We start from the raw sequence: 20,676 nt of genomic DNA, 5'->3' as shown, positions 1-20,676 counted from the left end.
GTTTTAACCACTCACCACTCTATCCAAAACTGAAAAGAAAACACAAGGGGCCTGATTTATTAAACCTCTATGAGGCTGGAGAGGATACACTTTTATCAGTGAAGCTGGGTGATCCAGCAAATCTAGAATGGATTTCTTCAAAGTCATTTACTATTTGCTAGCATTTGTTTTCAATCCTGGACCAGATCCATTCAAGATTTGCTGGATCACCCAGCTTCACTGATGGAAGTGTATCCTCTCCAGCCTTGGGGAGCTTTATTAAATCAGTCCAAAAGTTTTAGTTAGACTATAATATAAGATTTTATGATCAAATACTTAGGTCCTCACAAATGTAGCCAACTCTCGCTAAAAACTGGACTAGCATTTTCTGTTAGAAAGGAATATTAGTTCTTATGTACCATTATTTATCTATTCCAGAAAGGTTGTTAGCATGACTTTATGTTAACATGTGTGAGCAGGTCAACTTTCCATTAAAAAAACATTGACAGGGGAATCTCTCCAACAGGAATTTTGGCCCACGAGCGTCTGCCCGCAGTCTTTTAATGGGATCACTCCACATGAGGTCTGTTTTGTATATCAGAATGTTAGTCCTTGTCATAACTGTCTTACCCTACATATCCACAGCTCTGACAAACTCCAGTTTACGTATATTTCTTTAAATGTTAATAATAGCTTCTCTGTATAAACAATCTTCAAGGTTTATTGGTCCTGAAGACTGATTTTCAGAAATATTTGCCAGTGTTTTATGTGAATGGATTCGCAATTCACAATGTCGAAAAGTGCCCCTCTGGCAGACCGAAACATCAGTGCTTAGTATAGAGATGGAATCACATTAATCATTTCGGATAAACATTGACTTTTCCATTTGAAGTCTCTGCAGTCCTGTAATGTTTGCCGTGTCTGTATCTAGAGATTTGACGTGACGATTCCAGTATGGCTTCAACGATTGCTGGCATTAAATATCAGGCTGTCTAAAGGTGGCCTAGGCAGTGAATAGCGATGAGGGGCTTGATGTGAAAATGAAGCAAATCATTGAACTGGGAATTGTTTGATCCTCTTTGAATTTATGTGTGCAAACGTGCCCAGTCAGCAGGGAATTATACCACGACTGCAGGTGGTCTGAACTGCATGGTTGTCTGCAGAACAGACAAATCTATCTGCAGATCTTCAAAGTTGACCTTTCAGTAATTGTACTTCATGTAAATATTTCTGACTTGTCTTAAAAGACAGCAACAATTTAATTTTTGCAAAGAAGCTCCACCTTCTCTCCTTAAGGCCGTATAATTGTACGAGTTTCTTTAATTGCCGTCATGTAGCAAAGTGCCTCTATAATATATATACACTGGCTTGATTTAAGACTGGACTGGAGAAGTACAACAATGTTCAGAGAACGGCAGTGATCCAGTAAACATAGAATGGATCTGGTCTAGAATTGAAAACATTTGCCAGCTGTTTTGCTGGATCACCAAGGTTCCCAATGATAGTCTATCTTCTCCAGTCTCATAGAGCATTATTAAATCAGGCCCAATGGGTATAGATAAAGTAGGGCAGGGCTCAGGGCTTAGCACTCCTGCCTTTGTAGCGCTAGGTCCCACGTTTGAATCTCGGCCAGGACACTATCTGTATGGAGTTTGCAGGTTCTCCCGGTGTCTGCGTGGGTTTCCTCCCACATCCCAAAAAACATGCAGTTAGGATAATTGGCTTCCCCCTAAAAAAAAAAATTGACCTAAGACTGTATTAAAGACACATGAGTATGGTAGGGACATTAGATTGTGAGCCCCTTTGAGGGACAGTTAGTGACATGACTACAGATATTGTACAGTGCTGTTTAATATTATGGTGCTATATAAATACTGTATAATAATAATAATACCAGATATGGCTGCCTAGGGTTATGCAACAATACTGCACTGCTGTTCATTGGGATGTGCATGTGGATCTCATTCATTACATTTAAGGGGGAAAGGACAGAAAATGTACAAAATGCATAATATAGCAATGAAGCTGAACTGGTTTGCATATTGTAAGACCATCTGACATTGCGGAAAGGGTGGGACAAATTGGGTTTGTGGCTATGTGGGAGAAAGGCAAATGATCAATTGCTGGCCTGAGTAGTATAAAGCTAGAAGCAGTGATTAGGACACAGGTTTCCCCTCATTAGTATGGTATAAAGGTATAAATTGGTTTGAGGTTATTTTTTTCTATATACCTTGGTTCTGCAGCCAAAGGGTTAAATAACAGCTGTACTTGCCATACTCCTGATATACTCATTGCCGATAGGTACTCTCAATAGGGAGCCTTTCCTATAAATAAAGCAAATAAATGACCACCGACGGCAAGGCATTAATTAAGAAATAAAACAGCACAAGTACAAATAGTTTGTTCACCTAGTTAATTGCTAGGAAACAAATCAATATATTATATGCTGCGGAGCAGAGTTTGCTTTATGGAAAGAAATATATTGGTATAAAGGGAGCCTCATGCATTCCCATTGTTCCGTTCTTTAATAATCATGATGCCTTCTAAGGGAGCCATTTCTCAGATGTCAGAGGAAAAATATGACTGTTCTTTCACGTTATTACAAGTCTTAGAAGGAGAGATTCATCAAGCAATTTTAAGCTCCCCGAACTGAAGTAACATTTGGAAAACTCATATAAACAAGCTGCTTTTTTTTGGTACTCTGAGCCATTTTTCACGGACGAGATAAGATCGTAACATTATTGAGGAAAAGGTCAGCGGGAGGGAGGATATATAGACTTTCACGGGCAAGTGATAAGTGAACCTAGTTATAATAAAAATTTGCAGATCAATCGTCAAAGCTCTGCACTTCTAATGTGTTTGTTGACAATTTCTTTCCAGAGAGGATACTTTTAGTTCTTTAGGTCCAAAGACCTGGGGATGAATTATAAAGAGGAGAACAGACTGTATGCTGGAAAAAATTGCATTATTCATACACAGATAATGTTGTTTTTCAGTTGTTAAACAGGATTTATATAGCGCCAACATATTATGCGGCACTGTACAGTTCACCTTATTTGTAACAGTGGTGATCAGCTGAAAAAATTGCCACTTTCCAGCTTGAATTCAAAATTTTAAAATTTACGACATTTTGCATTTTATATTCCCATTCATTGTCATTATGAAAATACCACTTCATAGATCACCAGATATTATTGGCTTCTTTTAAAAGTGAAGAACGCAAGGGGGCACAATGGGAATGAGTGGTATCTGTTTATAGCACCCTAAAAGTCACTTGCGGAGACATAATTAGTGGCCCCAATGAAAGGCTAAGGATTGATTGAAATGAAGCACATAGAAAAAATTTGGTCACTTTCATTCAAGTAATTAAAACGTGATTTTAAATATTGTAGGCAAACAAAGCACTGGTCATCGCTGTATGAAACATCATCTACCTTTTATGAAAATGGAATTATAAAAGTGGCAATCAGATTTGTAAAAATGGAGAACAAATAAATGGTGGTCTGTCATCTGACATGGGGCAATACAGAACGTAAGAAGATGGCACTAAACTTAGAAAGGTGTGACCATTCACATATTGACTACGTATATATATAAATAGAGAAACTGAAGCAATTGGACCTGATTTAATAAAGCTGTCCAAGGCTGAAGAAGATAGACTTTCATGGGGGAACCTGGGTGATCTAGAAAATCAAGAATGGATTTCCTTAAAATCATTTGCTTTTAGTTGACAAATTTTTTCAATAGTAGACCAGGTGCATTTCAAGTTTTTTGGATCACCCAGGTTCTCCCATTATAGTCTATCTTCTTCAATCTTGAATGAACCAGGCCCACTGTCTGAGTCATGATGAGCATGACAAGCCAGGGTTTACCTGTTTGCGCATAAATAGTGCTAAAATATACTAAAGGCAAGGGGAAGATTAACCTGGTGGTCATTTCTCCACAAGGCCACTGGGTCAGTACTAATAAGATATATTGGGTTATTGGCCTTGAGTGATAATACTATTCAGATGCTGATGAAAGCAGAACTAGGCTGGCGTTCGGGTGGTATATAGCTATCTGAACCTTGTTCTAACCACAGTGGTGGTTTCTGGCAGAAGAAGGTCTTCCAACAATACCTTTACTACTGTGTCAGGGATGTCATGTGATTCAAAGATCTTTAAAAAATTATTATAAGCTTTAGGATATAAAGACATGTCAGAATAAACCATTTTAGGAAGAAAAACTTTCACCATGCCCACCAATCTATTCACCACCATGCTACACTTTGCATGGTCCAGTTCTTCTTCACCACACGGTGATTAGCTTGGACCCATATTTCATCGATTGCTGGAAATCACTTTGTTACCAGTATATTTTTTTCTTCCTTTTTTTTACACTCAATATTCTTTGTCATTCTTTTTCTTTTTAAAATTACCTTTGCACACACATCCATCAGTGATTCCCTGGATGGAGTAAGATTGATCATCCCTGAGCAGTTGGATAAATATCTAAGTGATGTGTTGTTCATATACTAACCTTTCAGCATCTTAGTATTATCTCTGAAAATATTATCTGTCTTCTTCCTCTTCCATGGAGACTTGGGTCAAATACCAAAATACTTTCAGATTTTTCTGTCTTACTTGTTTTGTGGGAATTAGGATCCTGAAGAAAGGAAGATAGGTAATTATTCTTTATTATTTGGTTTTTCCCTATTTTGGAAACTCGATCATTAGGTTGATCATGCAATATTTTGCAAAGTTGTCTTAGTGAATAGTGAAATTATCACCAAAAATTGCCTAGCAAAAACACTTGTTGGGTTATCAATACTGAAATATTTATTATAATTTATTAAAATAGATAGGGTGCATTTTTTAGTAAAAAAAATATAAACAAATAACATTTTTATTGTGCCAACTGCTACCATTTTAATTATTATTTATCTTCATTCCTGAGAAACACGTTGAAAAATAATTGAGAGTGGCACGCATGTTATGTATATAGTATAAAATGTATTCCTCTTTTAATCATTAAATAAACTATGTACTTATAGTTTTAAAAAATTTTGTGAGATTAAATTCAATGGGAGGTGCCTGAAAAGTCCATGAAGTGAGCGGAAAGTGGTTTGAGAAAATCTATCTTATTTAAGTGTCCAGAGGAAATGCATAGAAACTTAGGATAGGATTGCCTACTGTATGGTATACTGTAGATCAGGGGTGTCAAGCTCAAAGACACAGAGGGCCGAAATTAAAAACACAGACCAAGTTTGGGGCCAAACTTGAGGAAAATTGAGGAAGTTTACTACTTCATTCATAACTTAACAAAAACAATCCCCTCTACACACCCTTGAGGTTTGAAAAGACTAATTTCTATCTATCTATGCAGGCTGTGTGTTGTTCATCCTCTCACATCACAGGTTTGTCTGACACTAAATATTACACTATGCAGTCTCTAATGGATTGAAACAAACACAATGCCCCTGGTAGTCAGGCACCATGTGATCATTGCCTAGGCTTTGTGTCACATGATGGGTGCACAGGAATAATTTATATGTATTGCATGTATTGAAAATAATGATGTGAGGTGGTAACGCAGGTAGTCGGGTCAGATGTAGGTATTTTCAGAATTCTTTGGAGGGCCAAAAAAAAGGACTTTGAGGGCCAGATTTGGCCCGTGGGCCAGAGTTTCACACCCCTGCTATAGATGGTCAAATAAAAAAAAAAAATTTGAAACTGTATTTTCTCTGTAATTACTCTATTTGCTTACCAAGAGACTCCATCGCCCCAGGACTTTGTATGTGCAGATAGTGACTACCTTGATGATACAACGAGATATGGAATATAAATGGTTCTCTAAATCATACTTTCCCTCATTTAAAGGGATTGTCTGTCTTTTGGAACCAAATCCTCTCTATTTTTTTTTTTACAGTTGCCCCTTTTTGAAGTCTGATGTGTGAACAGTATACACAAAGAATTTAACAAGTGTATGCACACTCAAAGTTTTTGGTCCTCTGTTTTTGAAAGAAAAGATAAAACCTTTGGCATGTATTTTTTTGCATTCTATGTACCGTTGGGGACATTTTCCTTTACTTTCTGACCCAGTGGCCATCAGTCATGTCTATAAGATTAGCCCAGTGTTTTTAAATACAGAAGATATCCAATCACTGTTAATGCTTTTGTTAATATAGTCTCCTGGTGTTAGCACTTTTTCTATGGACATGTTTTCTTTGCAGGAACCGTGCAGTTGCCAGTGGAGTGGCCATGGAAGATGAGATTGTCTGCCAGTCCCCAGGCAGTAGAAAAATAGAAAAACTATAATAATAGCCTTGTTTTATTTTGTCGAGTTTTAAAAATATTATCTTTTTTTGGTTTAACTTTTTGGTCTATTTTAAGAACATTGAAGGTCCTTCTAATAAAATCCTTCTTGCATGATGGTTTTGTTCCCATGGATATGACATTACACCTTTAATCTAAAAACACTAAAACACCAAGTGTGAAGAGCCCAGGAAACCTTTAAGTGGCTCTAACATACCTTTATAATGGAAGCGTAACCTTTAGCTGGTCTCTGGGAGACACTCTTTCACCCAGACTTATGAAATCCCCAGCGGAGCAAAAAGCCAAAGATTTCTCAATAAAGGTCATGTTAGACTCCAATTCCCATAAAAACGCCATACTGGAAATATTGCACACATAAATCACTATTGCCAGTTAAACGCTCCTCTGAAAAATTATTTTATATTATATTATTTACAGTTGGAATCTAGGAAAAGACCAAAATGCACAGATAAAACATATACACTTACTGGCCACTTTAACGGTACACTTTGTTATTACCAGTATGGATCACCTAATTCTTCATGCCATAGATTTACCAAGGTGCCGGTACTCAGGGACTTTTCTCCATATTGACATTTTAGCATCACTGAGTTGTTGCAGATTTGATAGAGGCACATCCATGAAGCTCGCCATTCTAGCACATCCTAAAGGCGATATATTGAATAGAGGTCTAGTGATCTGGAGACTTTTTGAGTCAAGTGATCTCATTGTCATGGTAAAAAATAAATAATCTGAGATGACATGGGCTTTGTGACATGTTGTTTTGTTAGAGGTAGCCATCAGATGATGGGTACACTGTGGACATAAAGGGATGGACATGCCAGCCACAATACTAAGGTGGTCTGCGGCATTTAAGTAATGGTCATTTGGTAGACAAAAAGTTTTGGGTGGACATAAAATTGAATTTAAAAATATTAAATGTTTGTTTTATGAAAAATATATTTACCAAATATATCCTGTGTGACCAGGCACATTTACTATCATAGATTTATGTTTGATCTGGCAAACAATATATATTTTCCTGTTGGAAAATTGATCAGGAAACATCAACTGCTTTGTACCACTCTCTGAAAGCACTCAATGTGATATAAAGTTATGTAGACGATGATGGTCCGATTCGGCCAACACTTAATTGACAAAAAGGACGCCCTCTCCTGATGAATCCATTCTTAGTCAAAATTGATTTAGAATGCTTAGTTTTTAATACATTTTCATATTTATGGAGTCGATCATGTCTGACATTCACTCCCGGTCTATATCTATTAATGGCAGTAAGTGATTCTCCAATAGGAAATGTTTCAGAGAATGTCACTGCTTTATAAAGAGGCCCCCCCATATACTATAGGGTATAAATAGACCCCCTCCTAGTTTACCCCTCCATTCATGCTTTCCAAATAATTCCTCTTGCATAGTTAGATATAGTGGACACATACGTGCATAGTTAACAAGCACAGCTGAGTGTAAACCCAATAGCACAAAGAATAACAAATAACGAAAAAAGAATACTTAAAGAAAGAATACGGTATATTATGGCATTGTACAAAAGTAAAAGCAGATTAATGTAACATAAGATTATTATATAACACAGTTCTTCATTTTTATTAATATCATTAATCTTCTCCACTTCCCAGAATTAAACTACCAGCCTCTGTTTGAAAAACCTACCTACTTTCTTGGCATGGTATTCCATCAAGTGATTTCCCCTGGATCTACATAATAAGTAAAAAAAAGTGCTAAATGCATTAAAAAAAGCAAAACATATATTAAAGTACATGCAAATGTAATCTTAAACCTCCCTTTGGCCCCTAGATCATTTGTTCTGGACATTTTAATACATTGGTGAAACATTGAAACAACTTCGAGCCTTCAGTGAGCCCCTGTTATAATTACTATATTCACATCTCACAGTACATTAGTATGGTGGTCAGTGGGAAGAATTCTTCTTACATTTTAGTTGAGTGGGAAGAATACAGATAGCCAAAAAGATCATTGATGCTAGGTAAACTGACCTCATTCCTCATTCATACCCAGAGGGGTACAAACTGCTCATTGTTCAAAGAATTCCTATCAACCTCTGAAGGAACCCTAGGGAAACCAAGGTTGGGAACACAGTTGTCCTTGTTATTTATTTTTTTACATTGTTGATTTAGAGAGACAATAGTGTTATTTCATGGAAAACTAGCACCAGGCCTATAAATTTCCTGCAGGGGAAGCTGCTAATGCTAAGTTCCCGTAGATCTAGGTATGCTCCAAGAACCAAAGGGCTGTTTCCTTATACCCATAGGTGGGAAAGGTCTTGAAAGTTGCATTGTTTTACTGTGAAATAAAATCAGTTTATGTGTAGAGGGACAGAGAGCAATAGGGGGTAGGCAGGGTTCCGTAGTCCAATGGGCACAATTGCCGAACTGTTTGCAAATCAATGCAGCAAAGGCACTGTGATGACCTAACAGAAAGTAAATAACTGTAAGTTCAACTTCAGTTTGGAGATGAAAAATGGGGAAATGTTTTCTTTTCGCGCTAACATACAGTCAGACACAATGAAAAAAAGATGCAGTAATGAAAGAAAATACTCAATACAGCTGAAAAAAAACCCAAAACAAACTGACCTAGAAATATACATATAAAAAATACGTAATGCATCCTTATCAAGCTAAAACTACAGAAAGTAATAATATTTTCACTGAAATAAATACCATAGTTTTTAATAAATACCATAGTCATCTGTACATGGTGCTGGAAAGAATTGAAAATACATTAATTTGAGAAATTGATGCTCAATAAAAAATCCAAAGAAGTAGATATCAACGTATAAATAGTGCAGTGCAAAGTCTACTTTGGGTTATAAAGATGAAAGTTTTTGTGATACACTAAGTCTCTTCTTTGGGATTAATGTATAAAGCTTTATGGACGGTTTCTGAAAAGTTGCATCTTTATAGGTTAGCTATTTGAGGTGCCACTTAAACTCTGAATTTTCTGCAAATACTCTGGATGATTTACACTTATAACTCGACGTTTTAGGAACTCCCTTATGCCTCCTTATTGTGTAACCAACCCAACCTCCCAACTTTTAGAGATAGTCAAGAAAGACACCATTTAGATCCAAGGATGTAACTGACACACCCCTCCAAACACCTATTGTGAGGACCAAATAAATATTTGATTTACAACTTCTTTTCCTTTTCAATAACAAACTGAATAATTTAGATGCTGAATAAAACGTTTAACGCAAAATAACAATTCATTTATTAGGAAGGTGTATTTCATTATCCAAAAGGGACAACTGAGTAGGAAAGAGAGACAGATGGACGTTGTTCTGCAAAAGAGACCTTATCTCCGAATTAATGTATGCATGTGTCAGTATTGCGATGTATACACTTATGCAAATACAGGTCAGAGGCTTCAGTTAGAATTCACATCAAACACCAGAAATTCTTTGTGTATTGAGAGAGGTCAGGTGAAAGGGGCCAGATTCAAGCTGACAAAAGCTACTGTAATAAAGTGACTAGACTTTACAACTGTGCTAAGCAGAAAAGCATCTAAGAATGAACAATATTTCAAACTTTGAGACAGATGGCTTAAAACATAAAAGGTCAAGTCTGGTTCTATTCCTGACAGCCAAGAACAGAAACCTGAGGCTGCTGAGGGCACAGGTCCACCAAGACTGGACATCTGAAAATTGGAAAAATGTAGCCTGGTCTGATGAATCTTAATTGCTTTTGTTGCACACAGATGGCAGGTCAATCCCTGAATCTGCTTCCAATACAATATCTTTGGGACGTGGTAGAATAGGATATACCTAGCAGTATAAATGCACAACAAAAACTGTGGATATTTGGGGATAGAATCATGCCATCATTGACAGGAATCTTAAAGAAACTGTGGAATTTGGAAACCATGCAACAAAGAAGTAAGGCTGCTATGGTTGGTCTGATCCAGGATTAGTATAGTGTTCGGTAGGTGTATGCACATAGTTCATATACTCCATACCAGTGTTTCTCAACCATGGAACCCTTGGGTCCTTCGGAGGTTGCCAGGGGTTCATTAGGCAACAAGAAATGTGTTCCTTTTGGCTTAATTAGCCAGTGTTAGTGTAAGGGTAGTATTCTTCCCACTTGCGAACAATGCAAGCACCAACAATGTTATGTGAGCTGTGGATAATGGTAATATTGTCCGGGGTTCTATAAGATCTGACAAATTTGTTAAAGGTTTCCTCATAATAAAAAGATTGACAAAGGTTGCTGTATAATTTTATACCTGTGGCTTGTTTTATAGACCCATCTTTCACCACTTTAGTATGTGAGTTGTTTTAGAATCAGGACTTATTAGTTCTTATACATATACATAAACTTTTTTTCTGGGAATATATAATGGTTTTATACATATATTAAAAAAAAGTTTTTTGCATTTTGATGCACTCCATGCATAGTTGTGAAAGCCAAATGTTTACCAATAACTACATTTGACATGCAGTTGATTTTCTTCCAACCTGCATTTAATATTCTCAGCCTTACCAACCTGCATTTATCTTCTTCCTTTACCCATGGACTTGTATGAGGAAAGAAGCAAGTTTTGATATGAGTAAAACTCATCAACACAGAGGAGTTTCCCTACTTTGGGAATATGGTTTTGGATCATGTATTCATACAGGCTTTAGTAATAAAAATATGACCCTGTAATTGAAACAATTGAAACCAGTACTTGTGGATAGGACAACCCACAATTCTGAATGACTGAGAGTAAACTGTGGCTGTCTTGTTTTGGGATGTATTAGGAAGTGTGTCCTTGGTCATCTAAGAACTAAGGGTTTTACTGTAGGTCAAGGAGGCATGAATTTTAAAGAATTTCAAAGCAGACACAAGAAAGTTACAAATTTGTTCCCTATCAGGGCAGCAAAAAGCACACAGATGAACTCCCACATGTAGCCATTAGAGAGATAGAGCCAATTTCTTCCAATGCATGGATATGGACTCAACACGGGGAGTGGTGAGATGGAGGATGGAGTTCTGTGAATTGAGGTTGCTTCCTCCTGTAACCATGAACCTGAGACAGATCAATGCACATGGAGATTTAGCAATGCATATGGTCAATGTGGTGCAGTACATGAAGTTAAAATTGTATTTGTCCTTGTCCAGTTTGTGAAATTAAAACGTTTCTACTTTCATCACTTTAATAATAATCCTCCCTTCACCCTACCTCTGGCTATTACCTCCACCTATTGTTATAGAGAAAGAAACCTAACATTCCAGCAAACTAACTATAGTTCTAAGCCTAAGCTTTAGTTGACAGTTTTATTAGCCAGAAAGAGCTCACTTTGCATATTTGGGTTTCATTATTGGCTGCATCGCAAGCAGCAGCAATCGCATGTTGGAAAGCTGAGGTACCAGGCAGGGGATCCCAAACCTAAAAACACCACCAATGCAACCTACATCTCTGTCGGGGTTGTAGTCGAAAAGAAAAACAGGAGGCACGGTACCTGCCCGCCCCACTAAACCCCCGCCTATGTGTCACTCAAGGGGGAAGAAACTTTCCCCAGAGTGACGTCATGATACCAAAACCAGCCCACTCTCCCATCCCAGGTCTGAGCCTCAGACCACCAATAAATCCTTTGCAAAATAATAGTGGGCACGCATGTCCTTTCCTGGATAAAGTGAAGGCACAGTGTTCCCACCGGTACCCGCTACATTACACCCCTGATCTCTGTGTGAATTATTTTTGTAGAAAGTAACCGTTAGTAGTTTTCTATGGCAATACTGGACATGGACAGAAGGTCTATGATTGGTAGCTTATCATGTAACCTTCTTTTTTAAATTTTAATGATCCTTTGAAACATTTATGTTTTTCCACCAATGTTATTAGAAACTCTTTACACATAAACCACAGTATAACAAAGTATAATTTATACGAAATGGTCCTTTAAATGCCAAGTTGTAATGTCTGTTTAATCTTCCTTCACTGTCATTTCTGACACATTTCTGCCTGTAAGCCACCCAATTGTAAAAAAGGGGCATTTTATATTGTGTTATAAAACCTCATTCCGAGCATTAAATAACCCTTCTTTCGAGGCTGTGTCAGGATAATCATAACCGTCATTGCATTAATGGCCAATTTCCCTTTAGCATTCTGCAATGGAAAAGAGCTCAAGCAATTCGCCTTGTTCCTCCGAATATCTTGACTTGTCTGCAGCATAAATCTCTGTCCTTTCTTCAATAGCTCATTTACACTGAGTTGTGGAGCAGGTGAAGGGCTCAGTGAATTTACCGGAGACTTTCAGAAATCTTTTCTCTGCGACACTTGAGGAAGGAAAGATTGAACCATTATATTTTCCCTGGCTGTCATTGTTCATTTCGATTCAGGCTTGGGAAGGAAAAACGGTAAACGGAATAATTTGATGGAAGTTAGTCAGTAATTAATAACTGCAGGATGCAATTCATCAGATGCATGCATGCGTAGGAAAAGCTGAAAGCTTGTTAAGGGAACACTCCAGCTATGACCCGGTTTTTCATAATCCCAATAACTCCTCCTATGGTCTTCATAAAGTACGATCCTAGTCATTCTTTCAGTTCTTCCGTTTTGGGTGAAATTTTTATAGCTGGTTCTGGTTAGCCAGAATCGTGAAAGAATTGGGCTCTGTGCTTTCAATCCACAGAGAGGGACCCAGGAGCAACCAACCTGCAATGGATTTCTTAAAGTCATTTCATATTATTTGGTAAATATTTTCAATCCTGGATCAGATCCAATCAAGTTTGAGAATCACCCATGTTCCACGATGATAGTCTATCGTCTCCAGTCTTGGAGAGCTTTGATAAATCAGACCCTTTTTCTCTGACTAAAGCCTATCAGGGCAAGTACAAAGGTAATGGATAAATGTACAGTTTGTGCTTTTACTTCAGCTGTTAAACCCTGTATACAGCACCTTTCTTTAAAAGAGTAAGTAGGAGGGCTTATAAAAGAACTTCCTATGGAGCTGGAGTGCTCCAGACTGTCTACAGCAGTGTTTCTTAACTAGGGTTTCTCCAGAGGTTCCACCACCTCCTAGACTGAAAGCTCTTCGGGGCAGGGTCCTCGTCTCCTCCTGTGTCACTGTCTGTATTTGTCTGCCATTTGTTACCCCTATTTAATGTAAAGCACTGCGTAATATGTTGAAACTATAAAATTCCTGATTATTAATAATATTAAAAATAATAATACCCACCATATTAATACACTGTGAGCTGTGTATATAGTAATTAACAGGGGCTCCCTAAAGCTTTTCTTAGGGGTTCCCCCCATGTTTAAAAGGTTGAGAAACACTTATCTGCAGAAATTGACAGGCCAGCTAGGAAGATTGTGATGAGTAGCCCTAAGTGACCCAGATCTTGTTGGATAGGAGACAAATGAGTACAAGGGGGCGGGAGATAAAACATGTCAGGTGTTAATATTATCTTGGCGTCCATTGAGGGCTTCTTTAGAGCATAACCAATGACAAATGACAAATATTTTTAGCTTGACCTTCCCTGCCAAAAATCACGCAATTGTTGACCCCTTTCCAAAAATTGTTTCTGTGGAATCACAATATATCCTGATAAAAAAGAGAATTTGGTGGGTCTGCTGTAAACACAACATAACAAAATGTTCCACATAAAAGCTGGTTGTATTGTCACGCACCAACCAACTAAATTTGGACTTCCCCATTGGTTAGCTTTTCTGAAAAGGTTAAATTTAAAAAACATTCTTTTTTATTGCACTGATAAGGACTAATATTCAGGATTTGTTTTCTTAGGAGTTAGTAAACACAGATGTTTCTCATTTGTGTCAATTGTTTTTTATGTACTTTTTTATGTTGTGTTTATTAGGCACAGAAGCTGCTTTCAAAAGCAGAACAATAAGCAAGCGAGAGAATGCAAATACAAATGGAAGTCATTGAAATACAGGTGCAGAGACTAACATAAAATTATTTTAAAATTAACATAAGACTATTTTATCACATTTACCACATTGATTTCAAAGCTTTACTAAGTGTTAGAACAAAAAAGTACCCATGAATCCTTAAAGAGTCTATAACAGAGAAAAACCATTTATGTGTGTAGTTAAAGTCCAAATATTACCCCTCTGCCTTTTCTATCGGAGACGATGAATGGGGCAGTGTTTAGGATTCACTCTCATATTTGGGATTATTTTTCTCAAGAAATTTAGATGTTCACCCACCAAGGTAAGTTATCACAGAGTAAGGGAACATTCACTTAGCTTATTGCAGGTGATGATAGTTTACTTTGTAAAGAATAGCCAACTATAAGCAAGGAAATCTAAAAAAAACAAGATATTTCCTTTCACTTAATTGAATGGTTTACTTGCTATGACCTTTCAAGAGGTAAGTCACTTTGCTTTGTGAACAGTCTATATTCTTTTGATAACTAAACCCATTATGTTTTAGTGACAAGGGTCACCTGTACAAATAAAAAGTTTAGGTCAGTTTTCATGTATCAGGGTCATTTTGTGCAGAAAGCTGGCTGATCCAGGGTGCTCTGTAGTTTTAGCCAAGGCCAGAGAGTACGGTGCCATCAATATTATATATTCACAAAACACTACTTATTTGCTTTTGAATCAACGTATTATTTATTCTTTTTAGGCAACAGTAATAGATTTTATTTTTAATTTCGGTCATCTCATCATCTTTATAAAATTACTTTTACTGTTGTGTTTAGCTCCAATTGATTTTTGGTTCTGTAAAGTAGATTATGTTAGTTTTAGATCTGATTCAGAAATCATTGCTTTAATACCAGTAAAGAGCATTCCCAAGAATCTGTTGTTTTGAAGTAATCTTGGCCAATTATTATTATTACTGTATATATAGCGCCAACATAATATGCAGCGCTGTACATTAAATAGGGGTTGCAAATGACGAACAGATACAGACAGTGACATTGGAGGAGGAGAGGACCCTGCACAGAAGAGCTTACAATTTAAGAGACCATTCTTCTGATTGTGTTGGTTTTCTGGTCTGTAGTAACCTTCAGCAAAAGTCCAAAGCGTTAGAATTTTTGTAAAACCATATACTAAGCTGGAATAAATAGCTCCCTTTGTGTTTGTAGATGTAGTTGTGCAAGGATCTTTATATTTAGAGTATTAAAAGGTTTAGTAATTACCTGTGAACTCTTCTAGGTTCTGCTTTGCCTGAAGTCTTCCTTTACTAGAATAACAACGCTATCCTGCCAGTTGGCCTTCTGTGTAAACTGTTGGCAGCTGTGACTTCACCCAACCTGTTGCACCTTGCTGTCTCTCAGTTTTCCTAGATGTGCTCAAATGTGTTCAATAAATCCCAGAACACTACCCATGTGTGTTACTGAGTTATAGAGGGGAAGACAGGAGCCTGACATGGCCACTGGAATTGGGGGCCACATGTACGATGCTCCCCTCTATTTGTGGATAGCCAGGATTAAGGTAGGGGGCAAACCACTCGCTGCCCCCTTACTTGTATAAAGAACTTGGCTTCAATGTTTCAGGAAAACTCATGCTGTGTTTTCGTATAATATATAAAAGAAATGTAAAAACCAAATCTTGTCTGAAAAATGGGCAAATAATCCATCAAATAATTGTTAAATGCATCCCAAAGAAACAAATATTATGAGCTCAAATAGTAGACTTCCAAACTTAGAGGTAGACTTGCTTTTAGGACAAGAACTCCTTGAACCAGTCTCATCGCTTTTACAAAAAAAGTTGACAATGAGGATTCTGGTGGCACGGTAGAAACTTTTATATCAGTTTGTAAAAAAAATTATAATCAACTGAAATAGTGGAATTCCAAGCCTAGGGAGGTAGACATCCTGCCAGGACAAGAAGAGCATAAACCAGTCTCATCTCTTGTAAAATAAAAGTTGACAGTGAGGAAGCTGGTAGCATAGTAGTATCTTACATATTAGGAATTATGTGGCATGGGCTAGATAAGATTCACCTTGGTGATATACTTAAAAACAAACCAAACCTCAAGGACTTCCATCGCCCTATGCTTGTTGAAAAAACATTGAGGATATTGACAAATTTACATGGTGGACCTTTTATTGAAAGAACCTGTGACACCATAATGGTACCTGTGTACCAGTGCCTAGGACAGCAGGATTAGCCGCTTTATGAAAAGTACAAATTATATTCATTTGTAATGTTACGCATTGGGTATGCATAATAATCAAGCACACCACTAAGTACTAAATTGGGCTTGGTCTTCCAGGCTTTATAAACCTTTGTCTCTGGAATAGTTAATGACCTCTCTTGCTTTATTTTGCCCCTAGATGACCAGAAAAAAGTAGAGGAGGATTTTGACATCGACATGGATGCCCCAGAGACAGAGCGAGCGGCGGTGGCGATCCAGTCCCAGTTCAGAAAATTCCAGAAGAAGAAGCAGACTTCAGACTCGTAGTATCTACCTCTCACGACTAGGGGGAATAGAATGATTTAATCAGGAAATTAAGAAAAAAAAACTTCTAGGCTGCATGTACAAAGGTTTTATTTATAGTCTATTAGACGACTGCGCACTTCACTGCGGTAATGGTTATCTCAGTTCGATCTGTAACCTTCTATTTTATGTGATGTTATAATAAAACAAGATGAGATGACATACGTAATTTATTCTTCCAGCGTTTTAATATAACTGTAACCATTCACATGAAACACTACCTTTGTTTAATAAAAAAAAAACAAAAAAAACATATCCTCAGGTATAATACAAACCACAAGGGTTCCCGCAAACTTTATTGCTGCCTTCCATTAAAAAAAGCCGCCTTCAGGTCTACAACATATATTGCAAACATACAGCAAGCTTTATTGCAAATGGGTACCAGCGGGAATAAAGACAAATCTCCTTGGGGGTTTACGCACACAATTTTATTGTAGATTGCAGAATTCTACGTGTTTCAAGTGTATCTAATCTCAAGAACAAAAATTGAATATATTTCAGTTTACCAGTCTTTAGATGTGGGCTGCATTCATTTTCAGGCTTTTTTACACTTTTTTTATTAAGGTTGACAACACTAACTAACCCAAATCTACCTAGAGGAGCAGAGTTGTCATCCTAGGACAGGAAATGTTTTAGAGCTGCAGAACATTTCATCCACTATGGCTTCATTCAGACATGTCTATTGTTCAAAATGGCATGTACGTTTTGCTGCAAGCTCTTTTATAGCTAATAAAGATTTGCAAACCCAATAACAATAATTTATTATGCTGCAGATTACCATGAATAGACAAACTTATCAAAACATTGTATTTCAGTCAAAACTGTACAATACACAATGTTATTCCTAACTAGGAAAAAGCAAGACGAACATTTCAGACATAGTTAGAATGGATTAACAATAAATGAAATGCTCAGTGGCAGATTACAGAGGTCATTGTTCCTTTTTTAATGAAAAGATTATTCAAAATCATTCTCTAAATTTTACTGTGTCAGCTTACATTTGCACAAGCATTTTCTAAGGGGAAGCCCGCCCTACATAATACCATAAAGGGGAAGTTGGTGCAATAAAAGGTGCTTACAATCTGCAGCACTAAAAAAAAAAACAACGAATGGAAAAAAAAAAAGAAAAAATACTCAAGCTAGTTTCCTTATCATACATGGTTAGCCAATTCCATATGCTTTTGATATTTGATTTTAGTAAGTACTGTTATTCTGGTAACAGAAAATGTGAACTGGAGCAGCACACAAACACAACAGGTTTCCTCCCACATCCCCAAATCATGGTAGATTAACTGGTGTCCTTTAGATATTAGCCATAGACAATATGTAATCAGGATATTTTTTTTTCTATGTCCCACTGGGTGGATTTACTTTCTGCTGGAGATGCAACAAAAATGATAGAACATTTTACAGTCTTTCCCAATAAAATTTTTAGATTTCCTAAAACTTCTGTTCATTGCCATGCCTGATGGAGTGGTGAATCTCCCTTACAGGAACACAGACATCAAAAATAACAAAAAATGAACTTACCCTTTATCCAAAGCTGATAAAAAATAAATGCTTTAGGACCCATTCATACTTGCCAATTTGTGTGCTTTTCTGCCAAGGCACCCAAACCACCACAAAAGAACAGACAATTCAGCGCAGGACCATGCACAGGAACGCCTTTTCTGCACTCTGTAGTGTGCTGCATCACATTTCCATTAGAACAGCGATGCCCTAGAGAGTTGCAACATTGAACTGCAGCACAAAGTTGTGTTTTAGCCATGGCATACTCTTTTACAGTTTACATTTTTGACAAGTTTCAATATTTTATTATATATGGCAGTCCAGAAAATGATTGCTCCATTTATCAGCAGCTCCACCACATTATCCTTTGAGTGAAATAAAAATAAAAAACTACATATAATCTACACACAATAATCATGCTGCATGTTGCCCTTTGTGCAAAGACCTACACCTCACACCTGTGCATACTTCATAGATACACCTCACACCCCCTCCTTGGTACAATGTATTACTGCTAAATCCACCCTGCAGTCTTGCATTGTTATACAGGCTCCTATCTTGTAAGAAAATGCTTCCTTCTATTTTACTGCACACTGTGAGCTTCTCTCAATGAGCTCGATGTATTAAAGATCTCCAAGCCATGATAAGATTGATTATAATCAGAGAACCTAAGTGATCCAGCAAACCTAAAATGTATCTTGTCCAAGATTGAAAACATTTGCCAACTAATAGGAAAGTAAAAATAAGAAAAGAATTGTAGGTTTGCTCGATCATCCAGGTTCCCCCATAATAGACTATCCTCTACCATAGAGAGCTTTAAAAAATCAGGCCCAATGTGCATTAGAAACTGCAGATGTAGCAAGTCCGATAGAGCCTCCTTCGATTCCTGGCTGGGGAATGTTGAGCATTTTCAGTCCCGTTACTTCCAAGCCTGATTGTCCCTGACCCACATTGTTAGTTTACTGGATTTTGGTTTTTCCATCATGGAAGCTCTTCTTTACATCTTTTCATTACTTACGTTACATGTCAATTTGTTGTGGACTTTAGTCAATGCCACCTCAGAGAATACAGGATTGGGGGAATCTAATACGAATTGGCCAAAAATAAACTTTATTAATCTTTAAGAATAAAACCAGAACAGGTGGACAATGGAAGAATTCTTATTGTGGTATATTAATGAACATCAAAGCTTAACAGCCTAATAAAAACATTTCAAGGAATTCAAGAAGCACTTTTATAAAGATCAACTCTCAAAGCGTTTCGCAACCAAGGCTGCTTCTTCAGGAGTTTATATTAAAAAAAAAAGTGTAATTCAGAATATATGCGGGGTGAACCTGCCAAACTTTAGATGGGCACTTTCCCAATTCAACCGAGGGCTGTTGGCTTTTGAGAGAAACACTAACGCAGGATGCTGTAATGTTTTCAAGAGGCTTCGGATAGCACCTTGCCAGGCCCTCTCACTGGCAATGGTCTGGCTACATGGCACCACGATATGGAGGGAAAGTAGCAACTCAGAGAAAACACAATATAGCAGATTAAACTTTAAAATATATTGAACTGAGTTCAGTTTCTCATAAAGTTAATAAATATTCAAGCTTTTGGAACACTTGTAGTTCCTTTTTAATGCATTACAATGCCTGTAGAAGAAGCCTTAATTGTTCTGAAAGCGTGCATTTTTTATGTTGTACGTTAGCCAATAACGGCTAAAAAATCTCTAAACAGTGTTGAGACCAAAAACAAATTCATTCCAGTTAACATATGGATTTTCAGCCTTCCTAAACCATTTAATGTATTCTTCAAGTACTTTAATATATGTCCCTTTAGCCTCCTGCTATGAACACACCTCGGATGTCATTTGTCACGGTAATAACAGCTGGTGAGATTTTGCCCCCAAACACTGTACGGAGAATTGACGGCCCGCTCTGTCTTCCTCTGTTTGCTGCCAAATAAAGTCCACCCGCCCTCCCTGTCCTCATTTTAACTTGCAAAGGCCGAGTCCAGCAGCAAACTTTAAATGAGTTTCACCTATAAAAGGCGAGAAAAATAATCTGGCATTCAGCCGAGCTTGCTGCAGCTCTGGAGCATTCCCACATAACGATAAAGTCTAGATGCGCTTTTCCGCTACATTTCCTCCTTTCTAATGAATCTTGCAGTCTCATCATGTTGTGGATAGAACATTTGCACCATTTAAAGCAAATGTGTCATGGGAGGCAATATCACAGTGTTGTGGAGATTTTGCCAACTTTAATACTTTATTTCCAACAGTAAAATTGTAACAAGTTTTCACTGAGTTGTGTCCATTATTTCCCAACCACTTGTTAAAGTTCATCACCAGTTTCTATTTTTTCAAATGCCTGGAATTTTCAAATAAATTTTTGTGTTTATGCCCTAAACTTACAGTTTACACAACTCTGCTGGATAAAAAAGCCAAAGCAGTACCCTGGCAAA

At 37.3% G+C, this 20,676-nt stretch overlaps 1 protein-coding gene across 2 annotated transcripts in view; it reads left to right on the top strand.

Moving 5' to 3' along the window:
- PCP4 (Purkinje cell protein 4) overlaps nucleotides 1-16,888 on the top strand; it is a 44,114-nt gene extending 27,226 nt beyond the window's left edge. For both annotated transcript variants that reach the window (XM_072399587.1, XM_072399579.1), the window contains exon 3: nucleotides 16,556-16,888. In XM_072399587.1, coding sequence (XP_072255688.1) covers nucleotides 16,556-16,683 — 128 coding nt within the window. In that variant the 3' untranslated portion in view covers nucleotides 16,684-16,888. The remainder of the gene's footprint in view (nucleotides 1-16,555) is intronic.
- Nucleotides 16,889-20,676: the final 3,788 nt, after the last annotated feature.

The sequence above is a fragment of the Pyxicephalus adspersus genome, chromosome 1, assembly GCF_032062135.1.
Source record: "Pyxicephalus adspersus chromosome 1, UCB_Pads_2.0, whole genome shotgun sequence".
NCBI lineage: Eukaryota > Metazoa > Chordata > Amphibia > Anura > Pyxicephalidae > Pyxicephalus > Pyxicephalus adspersus.
The sequence above is the reverse complement of the archived record's forward strand: the minus strand, read 5'-3'. Positions and strand labels throughout refer to the sequence as shown.